Source organism: Podarcis cretensis (assembly GCF_951804945.1).
Source record: "Podarcis cretensis genome assembly, chromosome: 1".
In the NCBI taxonomy this organism is placed as follows: Eukaryota; Metazoa; Chordata; class Lepidosauria; order Squamata; family Lacertidae; genus Podarcis; species Podarcis cretensis.
This window is the reverse complement of record NC_137170.1, coordinates 14,913,194-14,936,391: the sequence shown is the minus strand read 5'-3', so window position 1 is coordinate 14,936,391 and position 23,198 is coordinate 14,913,194. Positions and strand designations below refer to the sequence as shown.

Below are 23,198 nucleotides of genomic sequence, written 5' to 3'. Positions count from 1 at the left end.
GGCTAGGCGGGTGTCCCTTTCCTCCCTCACAACTCCATGTGCATCCCTCCCGAAGCTGTGTGCTCGGTGGAAGAGGATGACTATTGGTGCTGCTTCTATGGAATCCTTACAACACATGTTTCTACTTTTTAGAATATCTCGGAATTCTTCTTTGTCTCAGGAGGCAATTTCCTAATGTGCTCACATTGTGATTCTCTAAAGCAGTTTAACAATTCTGAAAATCAGTTGGGTAACTTTTCTTCCCTACATCTTCTCGCCAAAATAGGTTTGTCTGTGCATTTAATGTCAGCCTGGCATGAAGAAATGAAATCGACTAAGCTTTCCCTGTTTCTAAATCAGATCAGTGCCAACTTAATTATTGCATGTCAGCCTGTGCTGTTTGAGGCACAGCACCACTGGCAAAAGGTGACAACTCCCCTCCAAAAAATTAAATTTAAAAAATGCTTTCTAGCATCACTGCCAATATTTTGTTTTTTGTGACTACCAGTACCCTAGCCTTTAGTTTCTTTGCAATACTATGACAGAAAGAGAAGAGAGGGAGGCTTGATGGGATACAAATGTGGTTGACAGAGAAGCTAAATTGTGTCAATATGTCTTTCAGCATTACTCTAAGGATGCCTAACCTGTTGGTTTTAGTTGGAACATAGGAAACTGCCTTACGCTAAGTCAGGAAGTTCTAGCTCAGCATTGTGTAAGTCAGCCTTTTCTAATTTGGTGCCCTCCAAATGTCTGGGACTTCATCTCCCATTGGCCATGCTGATTGTGGCTGATTGGACCTGTAGTCCAAAACTTCTGGAGGGCACTAGATTGGGAAAGACTGGATGGTAAGTTTGGCTACCTATACATGAAAACATTTTTATACTGAGACTTGCATCCCCTACTTTATGTATGTTTCCCTGGAAGTAACCTGAGTTTATTTAGTCTTATTCATAGCTCACAGTGTGTAAGCTTGTCGTTTAATCCTACATATACTTCTTCAGAAGGCTGCAGCAGGACCAGCCACCCCCTCCCTCCCTCCCTCTCCTTCTGGTGACCTGTTCTACTCATGTACATGAGCCCATGGAGGAAGGCAGTTCAGTTGTTGCAAAACCACGGAGAGCTCCAAGTGAGCAAATTCCTCCACAAGTGTTAGAAGTGAACTGAGGCCCTTTGATCCTTTTTGTCTGCAGTTCACCTCTCTAGGTTCTGGCACTTTTTGGAAGATGAGAGTCCCTTAAACAGCCAACCCTCTGGCCTGAACAAGAGCATTTCAGGGGCTTCAGACTGATATGCTCCCCATGCAATTATACTGGCAAGGTACTGTGGAACTTGTTTGTTCAGACGCAGGGGAAGGAGCCCACTGTTTCCATTTCCACGGCTGCCCTTGTGCTATGGCATCTGGTTCATTAGACTCCTATCCTACCAGCTTTGGATTCAGTGGACAGACTGAATTCTTATAAGATAACCAATTGCCCTCTTTGAATGATCTCTTTTAATCTTGGCTGCCTCTCTGTGAGGATCAGTGCCAACGTACATCATCTCAGACGCTGTATTAAAAAACACATACAACTTCCAAACTAGGTAGGACATATTCTGAAGGAAAACTTGGCAATAACTCTTCTGCAACAACATCCGCTCAGAAAATAAGTCCTTCTGGGGTAGTTGATGCCAGACTGCGAGGGGGAAATTGATTGGGGTTGAAAACAAACTAATCTTTACTTGCTGCAAAAAAGATGACTTGGGCGCTGTGACATTTTTATGACATATGTTTGCTTATCTTTTGGCTGAACTCTTATCTGACAAAAACGTGGTGTTCGGATTGTGTAGGGAAAGAAGAGTTTTGCGGTGGCTGCTGGTTGTGCAGCTCAGTCTGGACATGTGATGGGAAGAGCAGAGGAGTGAGGTTTATAGAGGCAAAAGGACTAGAAGAAGTGTGTCTGTTGAAGCTTCCTGATGAAACCTTTGTGATATTATCATTCCTTCAATGGATTCTTACAATCATAGCTGCTGTCCAATGGTGCATGTGATGGAATATCCATACTTGAGAGGGTCCTAGCTTTGTTTGGTTGTTTATGGATGATATTAATACCCCCCTAATAGCTGAAAAGGCTCTTAATAATAATAATAATAATAATAATAATAATTTATTATTTATATCCCGCCCATCTGGCTGGGCCTTCGCAGCCACTCTGGGCAGCTTCCATAAAAACCAAAAATACAGTAAAATCACACGTTAAAAACTTCCCTGAACAGGGCTGCCTTAAGATGTCTTCTGAATGTCAGGTAGTTGTTTATCGCTTTGACATCTGCTGGAAGGGCGTTCCACAGGGTGGGCGCCACTACCGAGAAGGCCCTCTGCCTGGTTCCCTGTAGCTTTGCTTCTCGCAATGAGGGAACCGCCAGAAGGCCCTCGGCGCTGGACCTCAGCGTCCGGGCAGAATGATGGGGGTGGAGACGCTCCTTCAGGTATACTGGACCGAGGCCGTTTAGGGCTTTAAAGGTCAGCACCAACACTTTGAATTGTGCTCGGAAACATACTCAAGAGTGGCATGCAAAAATCAATATTTAGGAGTACAGAGCTTCCTCAATATTCTCCTTCCGTTTTTGGGTGGAAGTTTCATCTAACCCAGTTTGATCAACACAGAGGTTCTCTTCTTTCCCTTTTGATACCATCACACAAGTTGTGTCTACTTCAGTTCACTGTTTCAAAAACTATGGCACAACCAAAGTTCATTTTGTGCTGATGGGGAGCACAATATGTAAGGCCTCAAGGTGTGCTTGGCATTTTCAGTAGTTGTCATGGGAGTCAGATCCAAAAGAGGACAGAGCTTTCTTGCACCTTTAATTACCAAGTAGAAGAGTGTGTTTCCGTAGGTGTAGGTTGTCATGCAAACTCCTGTTTGCCCAGACTCTTCTTTAGCCAGCAATTTTGCTTCTTACCAAAAAAGTTTGGAAAATAGATATGGATACCATGTGTGGGTTGGGTGTGTTTATACATATTATCCAATGCAACTCTGCCAGTCTTTTAAAATTATTTACACACACCATTGTCTGCTAGGCAGAGATGGTGAGCTTTTCCAGAATTAATAATGACTGTTTGGCATTTAGTAATGGGAACTCAAGAGTGACTATTAGTTAAACAGCTGGCATCTGGCTTCCAATGTATAATCACACTTAATTGAATCATTGCCATTTTATTTAATCACTAGTAACTGCATTATAAACTCTGGAGATGATTAGTGGTAAGAGTAACAACATCTGTCTTTTAAAAAGACATGTGAAATATGTGTCATGTTGCTGATGCCTAGCAAAGTGGCTTTGCAGAGTCCCCCCAAGGTACACATTAAAAGAATCTTGAATTACAATATTGGAATGCTTCTTCTAAACAAGAACTTCTTCATGTTGTGCTGCTACAAAGTGTTAAGAATCCAGATAGTTTGGAATACTTTGGGGGATTATAGTACAGGTAGGGGGTTATTTGGAGGCATCGCACCTCTGTATACAAATTGCTGGGAATCAAAAATGGGGAGACGACTGTTGCACCCACGTCCTGGATGGCCACTGCAAGAACAGGATGTTAAAAGCGATGGGTCTCTGGCCTCAGGGACAGACCTTGGTAATATACCACCCTGTACAAGGCCAACATTTGACACCCTCCCCCAGCTCTTGTAGTGCTGGCTTAAGCCAGGCTTTGGGAAGGAGGTGTGAGGCTCTGGCTGGGTTCTAGAGCCCTCCCACCTGCTTCCCAAAACCTGGTCAGTGTTTGCCTGTCTTTGGGAAGGAGGAATCTCGGACCCTGTCAGAGCCCTCATGCTTCCTTCCCAAAGCTGGGGAAGTGCTTACTGGGCTTTGAGAAGGCGCCTCCCTTGCCTGTGCATCCAGCAAGGCTGTTCTTACATTTGGCTTACTTGTTTTGTAGCAGGGCCTGTGCAAGAAATGTGTTGGCTTGTTCAGATCTCCCAACCCTCTAGAGCAGATTTTGAGGGTGTGCCAGGGGGCTGCAGGGGAGAAAAGAGGAGGGGAAGTTCTGTTGCTGAAGTTGAGGTCTGCCACACTAGCAGAACAACAGCATTAGATATGACCCTTAATTCTGCATTGGATTGAACTGTTAGAAGATTATGCGAAAGGCTTCCTAGAAGAGGTAGATTTTGAACTGGGATTGGAAAGAACACACACCTTTTCTCTCTCTCAAATAATATATTTGTTTTTCTTTTCACAGTTAACTGGGAGACTGTTTGGAGGGCCAACACTACCAAGAAATTTGCAATCCACAAAATGAACTTCGATCAACATGTTGGCCTACTGAGAATCTTCCCGGGGATCACTGCTGAAGCGGTCAGCTTTCCTCCGCCTGAGAGCATAATGAGAAGAAAAGCTATGATGACACTCATGTGTAGGAGTGTTGATTGCATATAATGAGCAATAAGAAAAGGCGATGGCATTGCTGAGCCACTCCCACAATGCCGCTGTGCCACTGCTTTTCTCAGAGCTGGTTGCATGTAGTCAACAATCCCACAATACGTGTTCGGATGTGAGAAAGAAACATCATAGAATACTGTCATGTCCAAAAGTATTCTATGGCGCTTGTGGAGAAGGCAATCAAAGATTTAAAAAAAAACCAATCTCTTATTATGCTTTTGAATGTTGCATGTTTGAGAAGCGGGGACGTGCATCATTTTGATCATGTTCAGGCTGTTGCGATTGGGAAGGGGCAATTTGCAGGGGAGAAGTAGCAGAGGTGGCTCATTTGTGGAGTTCCAGACCTGTCTTTATCTTAGAAATGTGGGTGTGAGATCCAAATGTGAGAGGAGGTAGAGTTCATTGGAGAAGAATTGTAGAGGGAAAGTTGAAAGCTGGATGAAGTGCTATGATTCTGCATAATTAGAATGGACAGGTTACTTGCATCCTTGTGGATCACCCTGCCCCCCATTTTGGCTCCCTGTGCTAATCAAGTTGTCCATCCCCTGTATAACCAACCACTGTCTATCTATCTTGCTGTTGTACTGCCTATAGTATATACTGGCATTACTTGTCCCCACCCTGTACCCCCTACAGTTATGTCTATGTATACAGAGAAGCTGTTTTGTAAATGTATTGAACACCCCACTCTCAAACCTATTTATATAGCACTTTTGGTTATGGGGACTTGTGATTATCCATACATTTTGGATGGACCATGAAAATAATCAAAGTTCGTATTCCATGCCAGCAGTCAACCTAATAAGAATCTGAACTCCATATTTAAAATATTTGACCAATCTTTCCTTGCATTAAAAAAGATAGTATTGTGTAGAAAAGACCATATTTCAATCTAGGTAAACACTTTTGAACTGTATATATATTTTTCTTTCATGCAGGTGAAGGGGTTTCTTCAGAGTCCAATAAAAGGGATTGTGCTTGAGACCTATGGGAGTGGGAATGCCCCCAATAATTGCCCTGCTTTGTTGGAAGAGTTGCAGAAAGCAACCGATCGTGGTGTGGTGATTCTGAATTGCACCCAGTGTCTGCGAGGAAGTGTTTCTTTAGTCTATGAAACAGGAAAGGTGAGACAAATTCTATGCTTTAAACCAGCTTTCCCCAAGCTGGTGCCCTCCAAATGCTCGGACTGCAACTCCCATCATCCCTGACCATTGGCTTGCTCACTGTGACTGATGGGAGTTGTGATCCAAAACAGCTTGGGAAAGGCTGTTTTGAGCTATGCCACTGCATTCAGGGTTGCTCAATTTTGGGTTGGGAAGGAATGTTCATTCAGGTAAGATTAAAATTGAAGTTTTTGGCAGGTGAGAGGGGGTGGAGGCAGTGGCTGCTGTTTGTGGTATTTTTTTTATACCATTTGGCTTTCTTCAGTGCACCTGTTGTCTTACTTGTGGCATTTTGTCTTCTGGGTTATGCAGAGCAATCTGTATGGAGGCTGGTGGGTGGCCTTTATATTGTGGTGTTTGTGTGTTGGCCTTTAGATGCCAGTGCTGTGACTTAAAGGTATGAGATATATTGATAGAATTAGTAGGAACTAAAAACATTGGTCAGGAGACACCAACGGTCAAATAGTCTCTCCCAATCTCCACCCAAAGGAAGACTTGCATCCAGCAGTCCATGTCACCACCACTAGAGCAGCCAGTGTTACTGGAAAGAACTGAATAGGTTCTAGTGCAGAACTCAAAAGCTAGTGTAGACATCTTGGATCAAACTGTCTCTCCCATGAACTTCCTTGGTGGCCTTTTGCAAAGCTCCCCTACCTCAGTCCTGTTTTGATTTGTCATCTTGATTCAGAGTGGCACCTGGCAACTAAGCATTGGCAGAGGTTGCTGCTGCCACCTTGGGAACCCTCATGCTGAGTTTGGCAACAATATCTTAAGAGACAACCAAACCTATGCCTCCAAATGGGCAAAGTCATGCAAAAGTGATGTTTTGGACTGCCATCTTGATTCAAAATGGCACATGGTGTCCAAACAGTGATGAAGTCCACTGCCCCTAACTCAGGAACCCTTGTGCTGAGTTTTGGCAATGATACCTCAAGACGTGGACAAACCTGTGCCCCAAAATGGGCAAAGTCACACCAAAGTCATGTTTCACTCTGCCATTTTGATTCAAAATGGTGGCCTGCCTCAAAATGTTGATGATGACTGCTGCCTCACCTCAGGGTTTGGCAATGATACACCGAGAGGCGAACAAACCTATAGAGAACAGATGGAAAAACAAACAGACAAACCACTTTCCATACCATAATATATCATAGATAAAAGAACTTTTGAGCCTTGTCTAATATTCATTCATCCCCCTGCCCTTGTTCTCTCCATACTTCTTCCCCATGATCACACTTATATGATATATTGTGGTTACTTTGATAGTTTCTCAGTAGATGCTCTGGTGTGTCCACCCTGCATTGAAATCCCAAAGAAGGACAAGACTGCACAGGAAAGTAGGAAGGTTCCCTTTAGTAAAACCTGTGGGGATCATTGATTCAGGAAATCTGCTTCTTTTCCAGTATGGAATGGCAGAGTACTGGCTAGATTCAAAACCTTTAATTTTTATCTGTCCAAGCTCTCATCAAGATTTTTCATTCCTGTGTCCCTCCTAGATGCAATATCAATTGTAATGGATATTTCCTGGCTTTTTCTATGTTGACAACTTCTGGACACATTTGGTAGTTATATGCCTAGCATATACAAGATGATGGTGTCTCTATCCGATTATGGTTGTGTCATTTTGAAGGGTGTGTGTGCCTGGAACTGGGGACCACCAAAGTGATGAATGAATCAGAGGTTTTCAATATGAAGATGGCTAAGAAATCCCAGCACATATCTTTAGATACTTGCCCCTCCCAAAGATTTGATAGTAAACTGAGTAAATCTTGATGGGATATTTCCCAAAGGTTCAAAGTGGGTGGCAGAATTAAAAGCCCCACCTTGATATGATTAGATGAGCTAGAGATAAATCAAATTTTAAGTGGTGGTGCCAAGTGGGCTGGGTCATGTCTGGCATTGGAGTTTTTTATTGCTATTTTTAATGCTGTTTTGTTTTGTTTTCTGTTTTGCCCCAAAGTTAACCAAGCCCTTCCCCCAGTCTACTACTTGTAAGTTAGGCTTGCAATCTACCACTTTCAGTGCCAAGTACAAAGCTAGACCTGTTGTTTTCCCTTTCCCACTTAATTAAAAGGCCTGGTTAATGTTCACATATTGGTAATTATTACTTCATTATATTATACTGCTGAACTGCTTGATATTTTTTAAACTGGCTTGGCTTTTCCTAGAAATGTTTTAGCTAAGAGGTTTGCTCTAGGAAAATTGTTGAATCTGCCACTGCAATAATGAAAAAAGAAATAATGTAAGAACTGTTAAAGAGATGTCTTCAGTGCAGTTTGAAGTCGTTCCCTCTGGAAATGTGAAACTGGCCTATGGGAGCAACTGCAAACACACATCTAATCTAATATGTGTACTCTGGAGATTACAGGTTAAGAGGCTTGCTTTCAGAGCTCCCCAGGATGTCTGTGACAGCTCAAGAAACTCAGTTCTGGACTCTGTACCAGAGTATGCCTGTTCCAGCTATGGGTATCAACTACTGAGGAACATGCAGAGGACCAGTTCACACATTACAGTAGTCAGCCCAGTTTTATCATTGGGTTTACATTAAACAATGAGCAACAGCCAATGTCAGCTACCTGACAATTACACCTGTGCGATATAAACATTTTTCACATTCCCACTATTGCTAGGTATGTTTTTAATTCAAAACATACTAGGTTTGTGGCTAAGACAGGTAACCTTTCAAGAAAGAATTAGAATTAACTTGGATCCCCTTATTTGATGAACTTAAGTACTGTTGTACATTTAGCACTGAAAACAATAAACATGTGATTCTGTGAGCTACCTTGGATGGCTTTAAAAGAAGATTAGACAAATTCAGGGAGGAGAGGACCATTGATGGCTACTAGCCATGATGCCTATGCTCTACCTCAGGCATGGCCAAACTCGGCCCTCCAGTTGTTTTGGGACTACAATTCCCATCATCCTTGACTACTGGTCCTGTTAGCTAGGGATGATGGGAGTTGTAGTCCCCAAACATCTGGAGGGTCTACCTTCACAGTTGGAGGCAGTTAATGATTTCTGAATACCAGTTTCTGGATCCAGCAAGCTTTCATTTATTCTTTTTTCTTCTTCTTTCATTTATTCTTATGTGAGCAAGATAGTATCAGTGACCACAAACAAAGCACTTTATTAGCCACCAAGGCAGCATTACAATCTAATATAAAAGGAACAAAAAGATTAAATTATCCGACTTGCAGTAACAGATTTTACCTCTGAGAACCTCATATACTTGCAGCACTCAGCACTTTGTAAATAATAACAGATAATTATTAGAATAATTATGGGACGTATGCAGTTGTGGTTTTACACTAGAAGAAAGCACTTCTACTCAGACAAGACTCTGGTAACCTCCTTTGTGCATACCACTGCAACCCCCTGCTCCTGCTCCCCTCAACCCTCAGCAGAAACTTGCAATATCTCACTGGGCACTGCCACGCAACCCAGGTAAGGGAGGCAGCGGTGGCGGCAGCAGCAGCAGCATCAGCAGGGTGCCATGCCATGTTCCCATTCTGCTTCCGGTGGTGAAACGGGACACATCAGAATTATGGGATATGATGCAGAGGCATAGAGAGTAAGGGGAAACTGGATACCCTTCCCTGCACTGTGGGTACCATTTTTCAGTATGCATACCTTACAAAACAGCACACTCAAACCACATTTTCTTCATTGACTACAGACCCTTATGGACGCAGGTGTAATTCCAGGAGGAGATATGACGCCTGAAGCTGCTCTTACCAAGCTGGCCTATGTCCTGAGCAAACCTGGTACCTTGGCTGAGAAGAGAGAGGTAAAATATCTTTGACTTCTGATTTTTTTTTTTTTAAAGTCTAGTAGTACTTTTCTCAAGTTGTGGCTTTCTGAGCTTTCCTTCCCCTTGAGACACATAGGCCTGGACTAGATGGGCCTTTGGTCTGGTTAATCCTAGTATTGTTGAGTTGGAAACAGACCTCAAGGATCATGTAGTCCAACTCCCTGCAATCTCAGCTAGAGCATCCCTGACAGATGGCCATCCAACCTCTGGTTAAGAAGGGCGTTTCTTTTGAACAGAGCCCACAAACTTCCCAGTCCATCCCAACTAGGTTCAAAGGACTGCTGCCTATATGTAAGATTAAACTGCAAAAAATGAAGATATATAAATAGTTTGTGCCCTGCTTGCTTATTTTTATACGTCACAATAACCAGGGACCGAACTGCAGCTGAGGAACCATCATATCTGGTTCATGGCGAGGGGAGGGAGAGAAACTGCTTGTTGTTCTACCATATGGGGGAATGCCCCTGTACAGCAAATCAGAGTCTCACCTCCCATGGAAGAGATCAGTGAAACGCTCCCACACCTACAGTGTTTTCTTTCACTACTTCTCTTTTTAAGACATGCCTAAACAATGCTAAAGTTGAGGGCAGCCTTCCTTCCCACAACACTCCTTTCTTTAACTTTGCACAGCCATGTTTCCAGATAGTTATCACAGTCATCTATATTCCCAGACTCTCTCTTTTTCTCTGTAATTATGAAGCAATTCTACATTGCAGAAGAGCTAGGCCACTATTCAGTGAAATCATTTATGTGCACACAAGTGCCACAGTTCTTCAATTATTTTTAATTTCTGGAAGCTTTTCTCTTGCATAGCATCAGAACTTTTTTCTGCCCTCTCCTCTCCCAAATATCCCAGAAAATTGTAGTTCTGTGAGGGGACAAATAGGGGGTCTCAAACAGTTCATCCTCAGCAGCCTAATAAAATACATGGATTCTTTGGGGGTCTTCAACAACTGCTCATACCCTTTCCCAACTTCACAGTATCCAATCTCTAATATGACTTCTAGGCTGAGTAACTGAAGTCCCATGGCCTTACGGGGTATTGTAACAAAACCTCTCTCTCCCTCTTTCTCTCTCTCTCTCTCTCTCTCTCTCTCTCTCTCTCTCTCTCTGTGTGTGTGTGTGTGTGTATATATATATATATAGTGTTGATTTGGCTGAAGGGACTTACATATCACATGCTAGTATATATATACGCTTCAGGTTACATACGCTTCAGGTTACACACTCCGCTAACCCAGAAATAGTGCTTCAGGTTAAGGACTTTGCTTTAGGATAAGAACAGAAATCGGGCTCCAGCGGCACGGCGGCAGCAGGAGGCCCCATTAGCTAAAGTGGTGCTTCAGGTTAAGCACAGTTTCAGGTTAAGAACGGACTTCCGGAACGAATTAAGTACTTAACCCAAGGTACCACTGTACTTTCTAGAGGTTTTCCAATCCCACTTCAAATATTTTTTAAAATAACCCAGCATTTTGAAGTTATTTTTACTTGATCCAAGGACCTGGTTCTCGTGTCACATTAAACCGGGCTCATGTTAAAGTTGCATACATTATGTCTTTGTTTCATTTTTACTATATTTTTAATTGCCTGTATGTCTTCTACACTGGAAAAATATTTAAGGTAAAGACTGTCAGTTATGCAGATGGACAACCAAAGGTGTAGAGGTTGGGAACAGGACCTGCTGCTACAATCCTTCCCCTCCAAACCAAACACGCACAAACATTCACCTCTGACTTGGTTCCCAGCTTGCTCACTTACTTCTTTTTTCTCCTTAAGATGGTGAAGGAGAATCTGAGAGGAGAGATGACTGTTGTGCCCATTGGAACCCAGATCACCCTCAAAGATAGCAAGTTTATTCAAGAGATTGCAAAATACCTGTTTATCAGCTGCAAGGAGGTACTTGCTCAAAAGACACCTGTTAAAGCAAAAAGCCCATTGCATAATAACCAGCACCTGGGACCATCTAATAAAGCTGATTGTTGGAAGCTACAGGACAGACAGAAGAAAGAAATACTTCTTTAAAAGAGGTTTTGACAAAGTAATGGAGGATGTTAAAGCTGTCACTGGCTACTTGTCATGATGACTGTGCTCTACCTTCATTCCTGGATGCAGGATGGTTCTAAATAGTATTTTGGAGAATCACAAGTGGGAAGAGTACTATTGCCTGCAGGCTTCCCATAGGCATTTGGACAAGATGCTGGACTAGATAGCCTTTGACCTGCTCCAGTATGACTCTTCTTATGTTCTTTATTAAAAAAAAAAAACAGCAAAGGGGATTGTTGAGTATAGAATGCTGGACATTTATGCACTTTGTATGATAAATTTCCTGGGAGCACAAAGCACTTTAAAGCAACTTCAGCCCCCTTCCCTCAACAATTCATACATCCTGGATTGCTTTGTATCAGAACTGAAGACCAGATGCGCTTCACAAGGTCCATGCAGAACAAGCATCTGTAGATAACTTCACACAAGCAAGCCACGCTATTATATCCAGGCACGATGGGATGGGATTATGGGAAATGTGTAGATGTGTGTTAAACTAAAGGCAAAGGGGCCCCTGACCATTAGGTCCAGTCGTGGCTGACTCTGGGGTTGCGGTGCTCATCTCGCTTTATTGGCCGAGGGAGCTGGCGTACAGCTTTCGGGTCATGTGGCCAGCATGACTAAGCCACTTCTGGTGAACCAGAGCAGCACACGGAAATGCCGTTTACCTTCCCGCCAGAGCGGTACCTATTTATCTACTTGCACTTTGACGTGCTTTCGAACTGCTAGGTTGACAGGAGCTGGGACCGAGCAACAGGAGCTCATCCATGTGTTAAACTAGGCTATTTTAATTTCTCAGGAGCTAGCAGCTGTTAGAGATGCTTTGACTCCTCCTTTGGCTTGCGCAGCGGCAAAAAATGGTGACATTGATGCCCTAAAAGCCTTACAGAATATGGTAAGACCCTCTTTTTTATAGTGTATTTCATATGATCATTTGCGCCCTGAACAGGAGAAAGCCTCACAGGCTATGGTCATCTCAAATGCATTTTTGTTGTGGGTGCGTATATAACTCTATGACATTCAGGCTCTATAGTTATGAGGGGAAAATTAAAAACCCAGGGTAGTCTTTCAGCAGGGAAAAACAATTACCGTAGATTAGAGCTAGAGTCAGAGCAGAATGACTGCTGGCCTTTGTATTTTCAAAGGGGAAGCAACCATCGCTTATGATATCAGGATTGTGGTGTTTTTTTTTTAAAAAAAAACAGTCTAGTCCTTTGTTTATTTGTTCAGAAGTAGGTCCTGTACCAATCAATGAGGCTTACATGCCCTTAGGTGTGCAGCCTAAGCCTGCATAATACCTTCTTCACTAAACATGACAAATGAATTATATTCTTATACTGACTGCTCCTGTAGGTCTGATACTGTGGTGCTAATATGTTTTTGTGCCTCCCCAGATTTGTCCATTTATTTATTTTTAATAATAATTTAAGGGTGGTATTCAACTTTTACTTAAAGGAAGTCCATTGAAATTAAAGTTAGATCCATTGATTTCATTGGATCTGTTCTGAGTAAAAGGTAGTTGAATACCACCCCAATTTTTTTAACTAACTGGATGGAATTCAACATCACATGCTTCTGATTGGGAAGCATTTTGAGTTGCAAGATGGAACGATTTCCTCTTCCCCTGCTGCTGTTCAGTGGCTTCTCTTGACCTCCCCGAGCCAATGGGGGGGGGGGGAGCACAGGGAGAGGAAGGGGCTGTTACCCTGTTGGGTGAATGGAAGTCCTTGTGCAGGGCTTCTACTGATGAGACTAGTTAGTTGAATCCTACCCCCCTCCTTTTACTGACTTCTCCAATAAGTACTGTGGTGCCAGTGGTTTTTGTGTGTGGCTACCACTCCCTGCCCTGCCCAAATTTGCCTGTTAAAAACAATTAATTAAAAAATAGGGTTTTTTGCCATTCCTGTGGGTCACCTGCCATAACTCTGTGATGCCGAAAGCTTTTGTGATTCTTCCAAGACCCTCAAAATGCAGCCACATCCATTTTTACACTGCAGCCATACCATTCAGCCTCTGAAGGGTTGATGATGGGTCAATGTGGCTCTCATGCTGAAAAGGTTAGCCATCCCCGTTATAAGGTCCCCGATGGGGGCTTTTCAACCTGAAAGAAAGAAGCCTCAAGAGAGTGTTCTCCATTAATTCTAGAGTTCATATTAAAAATAGTAAGAAAGCCAGTTTCTTGGCTGAGAAACTGGGAAACTGGGAAATGATAAACTGGGCATGTTGCTGAGACCTTCGTTAGATGGATGAATTATTATTATTTAAATACACTCCTTTAAATAAACTTGTCACAGGGTGGCAACTTGAGCTCTGAGGATTATGATGGTCGCACACCTCTTCACGTTGCATCTTGTGAAGGTAATTTGGAGATAGTCAGACATCTGCTGAAGTCTGGGGCAACTGTCTATGCTAAAGACCGATTTGGAGCTACTCCACTGCTGAATGCCATAAAGTTCAGGTATTTATTTCTTAAGTGCAATTTACAGTGCTTTTTTTCTTAAAAAATGTTTAGGGGTACTCTCATTCCATCTGAGATTTAGGAAACACCATGACAGGAAATGAGGCCGCCATTGGGGGTAGCAATGGAACTGATGATTCACCATGCTATTCAATGGAACTGACGATTCACTGTGCTAGAAAAGAAACAATTAAAAAAACACGTTTTAGTTTATTCTCCCGTTAGATTCACAAAATGTTTAGGGGTATGCGTACCCCTGCGTATCTCCAGAAAAAAAGCACTGGTAATCAGAAAAGCCCAGAAATGGGCCATCCCAAGGGTGGATTGGGGATGAGCCAGCCTGGGATCCAGCTGCCCTCACAGCTGGCAGGGGCTGGGATTGGGATTGGAGGCTGACGTTGGCACAGGCATTAGGCCCAATCTGCTTCCCTCTGCAGCTGCTGTGGCTGGTCAGGCTGCAGGTGTGGCAGTAACACTCTTTTTGAGCAGCTGCAGCAGCGAGCAGTTTCATAGAATCATAGAGTTGGAAGAGACCACAAGGGCCACTGAGTCCAACCCCCAGCCAGTTTAGATTACTTTGCCCGAGTAGACTTGTACCTGTGGGTGTTGTGAACAGGAAGAAGTGCCTCACACTTCCCCTTCCTCTGTAGCACTGCCTTTTCCAGAATAATTTTTTGTATCTGCCCTGTCCTGGGGATGCATAGGATGTCCTTGCACCTGGAACATGCTTATATCTCAGGAAATAAAGATAGAAGCACGCCCAATGGGACAGTGTTGCGAACGAGCAGGAAGCGTGAAGTACTTTCTGTTGCACTTGACAACCTTGGAACATCCAAATCTGTTCTTGGTTTTAGGAAAACCTCTGACCATTGAGTAGGCTAAATATCTCTTTTGCTGAACGTCTGTCAGGGTTAAAAATACTACTATGTTCCTGAAAATAGGTTGAATGTATATAAAAATGTTTATATGTGTGGTATTTACTATCTAGTATCATATGCAGACTACAGGTATTCTCTTCTCTCAAGATGCCTCTTTCAGGCTTTCCTGGAAGTATTTTAGAAAAATGGAAGTATAGGACCTCTTTTAAATATAGGACCTCTCTTGGGGGCTTTGAGTGGCTCACTGCACTCTGCTCATGTTCTGTCCCTTTCCATGCCCCCCAGAATCTGTTCCCCAATCCTTTCTCTAGTATATCCTATGCATTTTATTCTCCTTCTCCTAATTCTTGCCAAGAAGTTAAAAATTCTGCAGATACACGCATCTATGAGAATCAGTTATGAGGAATAACTACATCTTTGCAAACTTTACTTGCTACACAGATATGGAAAGTGTTTGGAGGAAATCTAAAAACTCGTTCATAACAAATAGCTACATTTTAGGCTAGCAAGCTTATCAGTTGCACCTTCCCCATAACTACAGCATTCATAGGAAGCAAACTTTTCTCCTTAAGACTTTAAGAAGTCTTTGGTGCCAGAGTAATTCTTCTGGCCAGGTCTCCACACTCTTGACATGTATTTTGCATTGCAGATGGGTCATTAACAGTGCAAACCTATACAACCTATGAAGCAAGCACCGAATTTTTCGCCCCATAGGGCGCACCGGCCCATAAGGCACACCTAGTTTTTTTGGGGGGGGAAATAAAGAAAAAAATCCCCCCCCCCAGGCATGAGGCTGGGGCAGGGGAAGCCAGAGCTTCCCCCGACCCCAGCCCCCGGAACAGGCTGCTCTCCGCAAGCCGGTGGAGCCCTCCCGCGGCTTGCGCAGAGCTACCCAAAGCCCCGGCGTGACTGTTTAGCGCGACGTGGCTTCGGGGTGCAGGCAGCTCTGCGCAAGCCGGAGGAGCCCGGCGGGAACTCCCGTGGGCTCCCAAGGCTTGCGGATTGCTTCCTGAAGCCTGGAGAGCGAGAGGGGTCGGTGCGCACCGACCCCTCTCGCTCTCCAGGCTTCAGCGAAAGCCTGCATTCGCCCCATAGGACGCACACACATTTCCCCTCCATTTTTGGAGGGGAAAAAGTGCATCCTATAGGGCGAAAAATATGGTACCTTTGAATTTAGTCCTATACACCCAGGTAATAGGATGTATAGAATTGCAACCAAAGTCAGTTGGCATGCTTTCTTAATAGGCGTTATGACAATCTTGTTAGCTAGCCAAGCTGTTCAGATACAGGAAAATTTGCTAAGAATCTCAGATACAGGAAAATTTGCTAAGAATTCTCTAGGATCAAGTTAAACAGACTTACTGCTGAACAGAGATGGCCCTTGTCCAGCACACCTATGCAAAATATTCCTGCAAACAGCTCTCTCTCTCTCTCTCTCTCTCTCTCTCTCTCTCTCTCACTCACTCTTTGTGTGTGTGTGTGTGTGTGTGTGTGTGTGTGTGTGTGTGGTTAAACCACACCCAGTCACTGCCTGAGGAATTTCACATAAGTTTGTTATTCAAATTCTTAAGCTTTACCACTCCCATAAGAAACTCCTACTGGGGACTCTTGATCTTTTTAAAGCTGCTGAAAGGCAGGTTGGAAGAGAATGAAGCCGGGTTTTAGTTCAAGCTTATGCTGCCATCAGGTTGAGAGAACGACCTGAATCATTTGTCAGTTTGCAGAGACTGTAATGATAGCTTCAGGCCTACTCTGCCAGCAAACTTTACTGCTAAGATTAAGGTGGAATTGGATGGTTGAAAACCTATAGAATCAGTTAGATGCTACTTTTGCAGTTGGAACTAGATTGTGGAATTAATTGTACAAAAAAGGGGAAATCAAGCTTTAATAATATTTTAACACTTACCAATACAAGTACATATAACTGGAGGTGCAGAATGCAATATTGGAGGACAAAGCCTGGTGGTTATTGCAATCCAGCTCTCTCTCCTGAAGCAATACCCGCTTATATGTAAATATTCCAAACATGATATGGAGCCAGTTAGATAAAAAAAATAAGCCCTGGCTATATTGTAACGTCCGAGATACTGCTTTTCTCCAAGGCACTGTAGTATTCTTTGCCTCTAATATGACATCATCCATATAGCTGTAGTGATAACTACAAAGTTGCTCTCAAAGTATTTACTCTCTGAAGCCCTAGAGCAATCAGTTCTGAAGCATATCTTGAAGTATTTATATAAACAGTCCCATGGAATGAAGTTAGTGCATTTTCCCACAAACAGTTTCTTAGTGTTCTGATGAGATCTGACAGCAGTTTAGGAACAACTTGCATCCAACTGGAAGCATGACAGTGGAACCAATTCAGAAGAAGATATTTAACAGTATATAATGCCAAAGGCCAGTTCACAAAGTTTGAAATGTTGGAACATTGTATGCATGGTACAGTCCATTGCATTATATATATATATATATATATATATATATATATATATATATAGTGTCCAATTTTCCATAAACCATTTACCATTTCCTCACAACAAATGAAAAAAGTGGAAAGATTGTGGGAACCTGATACATATTATGGGGTGTGGGGTTATGTGTAAGAGGCAGCATGCACAGGCATGGGACATGCAGTGTTGCAATCTTTCCAGATTTCCAACTGAGGAATGAGAGCCCTATCTCGTCCTGGCTCTTTACAATCCTAGTCCTTGAAGACTCTTGTTATGTGGTGCGTCCACCTTTTGAAGTCTGTTCTGTCTGGGGCGTGATAGGTCAGTTCGTTGCTTTTTGCAGAAGAACCAAGGAGCCAAAGGAATGAAGCCATTCAGGTTTTGGAGTGGGTTACAGCTGCATTTCTTTAAGTGGTAGGTGGGAAATGTGCTTGTGAAACCCCCCCCCCCATCTCTGTAATGCGTCACTCAGATTCTTCAGGCCCAGTGCAGGTGGGGCCATGAAAAAACATTTAAAAGCATTTGCTGGATTAAAAGATGTTGGTCTTAGGAAGTCTTATGCCCTCCGATTCTGATCATACCACAATAACTAGAATCATGCTTTACTAGAATCATGTTTAGCAAGTATAAAGTGCTTTCCACCTTCGCCGCATCAAGCAGTTGGTCCCTTACCTTTCCCGCCCCGACCTGGCCACAGGGATCCATGCCATGGTCACCTCCAGGCTTGACTACTGTAATTCGCTTTACGCGGGGCTGCCCTTGAAGCTGTCCCAGAAACTCCAGCGGGTGCAGAATGCTGCAGCGAGGCTCCTCACGGGGTCTCTGCCATGGGAGCATATTCACCCAGTGCTTTTCAAGCTGCACTGGCTCCCGGTGGAGTACAGGGTCAGATTTAAGGTGCTGGTTTTGACCTTTAAAGCCCTTCATGGCCTAGGACCCTCGTACCTACAGGACCGCCTGTATGCCCCGCGGAGGACCTTAAGGTCCATAAATAGCAACACCCTAGAGGTCCTGGGGCCTAAGGAAGTTAGATTAGCCTCAACCAGAACCAGGGGTTTTTCAACACTGGCTCCGGCCTGGTGGAACGCTCTGTCTCATGAGACCAGGGCCCTGCAGGATCTGATTTCTTTCCACAGGGCCTGTAAGACAGAGTTGTTCCACCTGGCCTTTGGCTTGGAGTCAATTTGATTCCCTCCCTCTCTTTTTTCTTTTTTCCTTTCTCCTCCTGTGATGAGGCTGCATTTTAATGTTTTAATGTTGTATTTTAATCTTGTTTTTAAGTTGTATTCATTCAACTTTTTAATTATTGGTTGTTAGCCGCCCTGAGCCTGGCCTTGGCTGGGGAGGGCGGGGTATAAATAAAATTTATTATTATTATTATTTAGTAGAGTGGTTCCTGGTTCAATCCCTGGCATCTCCAATTAGAACATAAGTAGAGCCTGCTGCACCAGGTATGTGGTCATAGAATCATAGAGTCATAGAGTTGGAAGAGACCACAAGGGCCATCGAGTCCAACCCCCTGCCAAGCAGGAAACACCATCAGAGCACTCCTGACATATGGTTGTCAAGCCTCTGCTTAAAGACCTCCAAAGAAGGAGACTCCACCACACTCCTTGGCAGCAAATTCCACTGTCGAACAGCTCTTACTGTCAGGAAGTTCTTCCTAATGTTTAGGTGGAATCTTCTTTCTTGTAGTTTGGAACCATCTAGTTCAGCATCCTGTTCTCACAGTGGCCATGGGAATCCCACAAGCAATAGCACTCTCTCCTCCAGTTTCCAGTAAGTGGTATACTTACTGCATACTGCCTCTGATTGCAGGTAGTAAGACTGTGAGAGACCTTTGCCAGAACCTTTGGAAAGCTGCTGCCTGAAAGTTGACAGTAGTGGGCTTGATAGGCCAATGGTTTGATTTGGTATAAAGCAGTTCCATATGTGCATAGGTAGGCTAGTCTTTATTTATTATCTCTCACTTTTCTCAGAGTTGTTTCCACCAACCTCCCATCCAGGCACTAAGCCAGAGTATTTGCCATTGGCATAAGCTTAGGAGTTTCCAGACCAGTCACTTGCAATCTCATATCACAGCTGAAAATCTGAGGCTGGGAATATCTTGAAATTTTGATTGAGGTAATCCAGAACAAGCTAACTGCGCTTAAGTCTGATTTAAATCAGTGGGGTTGGTTAAATAAGCTCCATTATTTTAAAAAGGCTCCTAGCATTTATGTCATAAATGCTAATTGGCTGCCATTTGTTTTCAGGTTCAATTCATAGTGCTCATTTTGGCTTATGAAGCCTGATGTAGCTCAGGACCACAATACAACCAAGGTTAGCTCTTTACATTAGAACCTGCCTTGCCTTTATGATTGTCACCTGAGGCACTCCTTTCTTACTTTCTCCAAGAGAAGTGCAGAGTGTGCCAGCAAGGGGATAGGTTTTTTTAGTGGTTGCCCCCACCTCCTCTAATAATCTCCCCAAGGAGTTCTGCCTGGTGCCTATGTTATTAGCTTTTCAATGCCAGGCCAGGACAGTTTTGTTCTCTCAGACTTTTTGTTCTTAAAGTGATGTGATTTTTAGTCTGTTTTGGTGTTTATCTTTTAGTTGGATGGGGAATTGTATGTATGTATGTATAACCCTGCAGTTCAGAGCTGCTTGGGTTATGTTGCATTGTGGAACCCAGCACTTGTTGCTACCTGAAAGGGAGAAAAATGTACTTGATGATGTTGCTGTGTCTCAAGAACCCTTGTGATGAAATATTTAAGATAACGAGCAAATGAATGAGGTCTATAATTGCAGTAGCAGTTAATAATATATCTCATGGAACGAAGTATTGCGAAATCATTTTTTTCAGAGAAGGGAAATTGCTTGGTAGTATGATTTAATATTTATTTTCCACTTATCGACAGAAGCAAAAAGAAAAGAAGAAGAAGAAAAAGGCTTTTTGGAAAGTCTTATTCTTCATATGTGATATCTTGGTCATATCTGCCAGCCCTTATGCAAGTTTGTATGTGTCATTTCCCTTGAAGTAAACAATAGGGAGCAGTTACCAGCTCACAGATCCTACATGCTGCTTCTGAATTTCTTGGTTAGGCATCAGGGTAGTTTAAAGCCTTTTTGCCTCTTGAAAAGTCTGTGATATTGTAATGTGCTTACACACAGGCATAGGATATAACACAGTCATTGTGCAAGAGGATCCCCTGTTCTTTTTCCCCAGGGAGTTGGGCCCATCTTGTGTACTGGGCACAGCCATTGCTGACGCTGATCCTGTTCTAGCACACCCGCCACCAAATCTCTACATGGCTGTTCCACTGAGCAAAGGGCTGTTTTGATTGATAGGGAACCATGAAAAAGGGAATTAAGTTATGGTCAACTCTGTGTGTCCCATGTTTAAGACCACTGGCCCTTAAATTTGAGTGTTGGTGCAGCCATATTCCAACTAGGAGTGTTGTCACAAAGAGAGTTTCCCTTTCTTCTTCTTTTACTCCCTGAAAATGCCCACTTGACTTACAGACTGGGAAGAATTTTGTGAAGGGATAGCTATCTCCATCTTGATCTATGAGTTTTCCAGGGCCATCCCCTTGGCCACCCTCTGCTGGAGACAGAGTGTTTGGAATTTAACACTTGATACAGCTAAATATTACACTTGGAGAAGATTTGGCACAGTTTGTGTTTACTTACGACTGAATGATGGGCATGTTGCACTGACCACAAATTCACAAACGTGCCTGAGTTTGATTGACAAGTAGGCATTGATACAAATCTTTCCTACATCATGTTATTTGTCATCAGTGTGACTTACAGTTCCCCTTCTGAAGAGAAAAATCAATATGGGAAATGGCTCTTAGATCCAGTTTATCAAAGAGTTGTTTCCATGTTAGCATGCTACAGATATTTCTATTAAGGTACTGGTGTGGTTAAGAATAAGTTCATCCACTTTCTTAAAGGCACCACGATGTGATCCGCTTGCTACGTACAACGGGAGCTCACCTTTCAAGCCAAGAGCTTGTGAATATTGGAACAGAACTCTGCAGGTATGAAAAAGTCATTTTTAAATGTCTTCAGATGACATTGCACCGTGTCTATAAACTAGTTGACACATGGAATGACATCACTTGATTTGTCTACACTCATTTACTGTACATTTGATGACCAGCAGCTGAATGAAGTGATTTGAAAGTTCTTTATTACATTTATATCCCCACAAAAACCCCATGAGGTAGGGCTAGGTTGAGAGGCACTGACTGGCCCAAGGTCACCCCATGAGCGTCAAGGCTGATTCGAGATTCAAACTCTGGTCTGGCAGGTCCTAGTCCTGCATTCTAACCACTACAGATTTTATATCTGTGATTGCCCATTCACACAGCACATGCCATGTCATTGCTTACTACTGTAGTCATCAAGAGAATAACAGGTATGTAAACCAGGACTTTGTTCACCATTGTATAAAGGTGGCAGTGGAATGATTAAGGATAGTTGGTTAACTATTAAAACTAGTTTGTAAGAGAATACAAATTTCAGCCATTTCGAGTTTGGTTTTTGTCGTAAAATTTGGGTTGCAAAATGGTTGCTGTTTTGCTTTTAAGGCTCTCAAGCACTGGAGTGTCAAATGTTCACAGGAAAGTTAAAAGTTCAAGGGTAGATGTTTTGTTTAGGAAGTTTTGTACCAGATGTTGTGCACATGAGGGTCAAAAGTTCATTCTAGGATTCTGGCAATTAAAGGGAAGTAATTGTTAAGCAAACTCTCCTCATTTTGTGATTGACTGAAACGTTGAGAGGAAGGGGGAGTGAAAATATTGTATATAAGCCACAGTTAATCAGAATGTTGTGGAGTCAGGCTTGGAATCTGCTATGTCAAATCTTACCCACCTTCCAGGATTATTAAAGGAGGCAGTTAATCCACTCCCCTTACGTTTTTTTCACAAATAAATTGGCCCTACTCTTAGCTTCTTCTGCCCTCTGAAGGACTTGTTAAACTGGTTGGCCATACAGAACAGCAAAATGCTTTGAGACTTTCAAGAACAACCAGAAAAATAAAACAGCGTATGATGCAATTTTGTACCGAGGTGTTCTGTTAGCCCTGACTGGTTTTTCACTTCATATATTTTGTTGTTTCTCCATGGCTTCTTTTAAAAATTAACTATTTTTAAAGATTGGAGTGGATTTTTGGAGCTCTTTGTTGACTAATCAGGTTTCATAGCACAGAAAAATATATAACACAAATATACCAATCCATTCTGAAAATGACTCTGCAAGTTCTTATTTGACCGGAGATTATGTTTGATCGACATCTCTGTTACTGTAACTAGTAAAAAATGAGGTGAGCCTTGACCCTTTCATATTTGGTTGCTGCCCCAAAGGGGGGGAAATGCAAGGGGCTGTTGGAGGGAGGGGGAAAGAAGCAACCAAATTCCCTTTTTCTTTCTATCTCTGCCCCCCCTCCTATATATCAAAATGCCAGTTAATGAAATCCAAGGATGCTTTCCTTCAGGCCTGTTATCATAGCCCATCTCCAGGCTAAAATGCTGTTCAATTCTGATCACAGCTGTCGGGAAAAATTATGATTCTGACAGAACTTTGACCATGCCTCTAATACCTGATTATCCTTCTGGAGAAATAAAATATGGAGTGGGGTTTTTATGATCTTAATCTGTCATCTGTCCCAGCGGTTACGGAGACTGCATAAAGAGGCATGGCCAGGCCAGCTAATAGGAACCGTATCCTTGAATGTGCTCGAGGCAGAATTATCTCCCTCTCACTCGAAATCACTACCCTGCTTATCAAGGCTCTTCACCAACAGAGAAGCATAATCTCTTCACTATCTGGGTGACACTTTTCAGCTATAAACATCTCAATCTCCCACAGAGGCTTAATATGCTCCTTGTGAGGAGTTCAGGTAAAAGGATATACAACAGCTTCAGGGCGGCAGTGATGGTGGGGAGATGAGAAGAGGCGCCTTTGCCTCTTAGGATGGGCCTGTGCAGCTTGCAATCTACCACATCA

General features: G+C 43.0%; 1 protein-coding gene and 1 long non-coding RNA gene across 3 annotated transcripts in view; one reads left to right on the top strand and one right to left on the bottom strand.

Moving 5' to 3' along the window:
- Positions 1-23,198, top strand: part of ASPG (asparaginase) — a 58,268-nt gene that overhangs the window by 24,549 nt on the left and 10,521 nt on the right. For both annotated transcript variants that reach the window (XM_079995913.1, XM_079995914.1), the window contains exons 7-13: positions 4,199-4,314; positions 5,337-5,522; positions 9,241-9,351; positions 11,152-11,271; positions 12,218-12,313; positions 13,713-13,876; positions 21,143-21,229. In XM_079995913.1, coding sequence (XP_079852039.1) covers positions 4,199-4,314; positions 5,337-5,522; positions 9,241-9,351; positions 11,152-11,271; positions 12,218-12,313; positions 13,713-13,876; positions 21,143-21,229 — 880 coding nt within the window. The remainder of the gene's footprint in view (positions 1-4,198; positions 4,315-5,336; positions 5,523-9,240; positions 9,352-11,151; positions 11,272-12,217; positions 12,314-13,712; positions 13,877-21,142; positions 21,230-23,198) is intronic.
- Positions 13,867-16,407, bottom strand: LOC307209103. Its single transcript, XR_013835309.1, has 2 exons — positions 16,117-16,407; positions 13,867-14,051 (listed from the first exon to the last, which is right to left on the bottom strand). It is a non-coding gene; the product is annotated as an uncharacterized lncRNA (long non-coding RNA).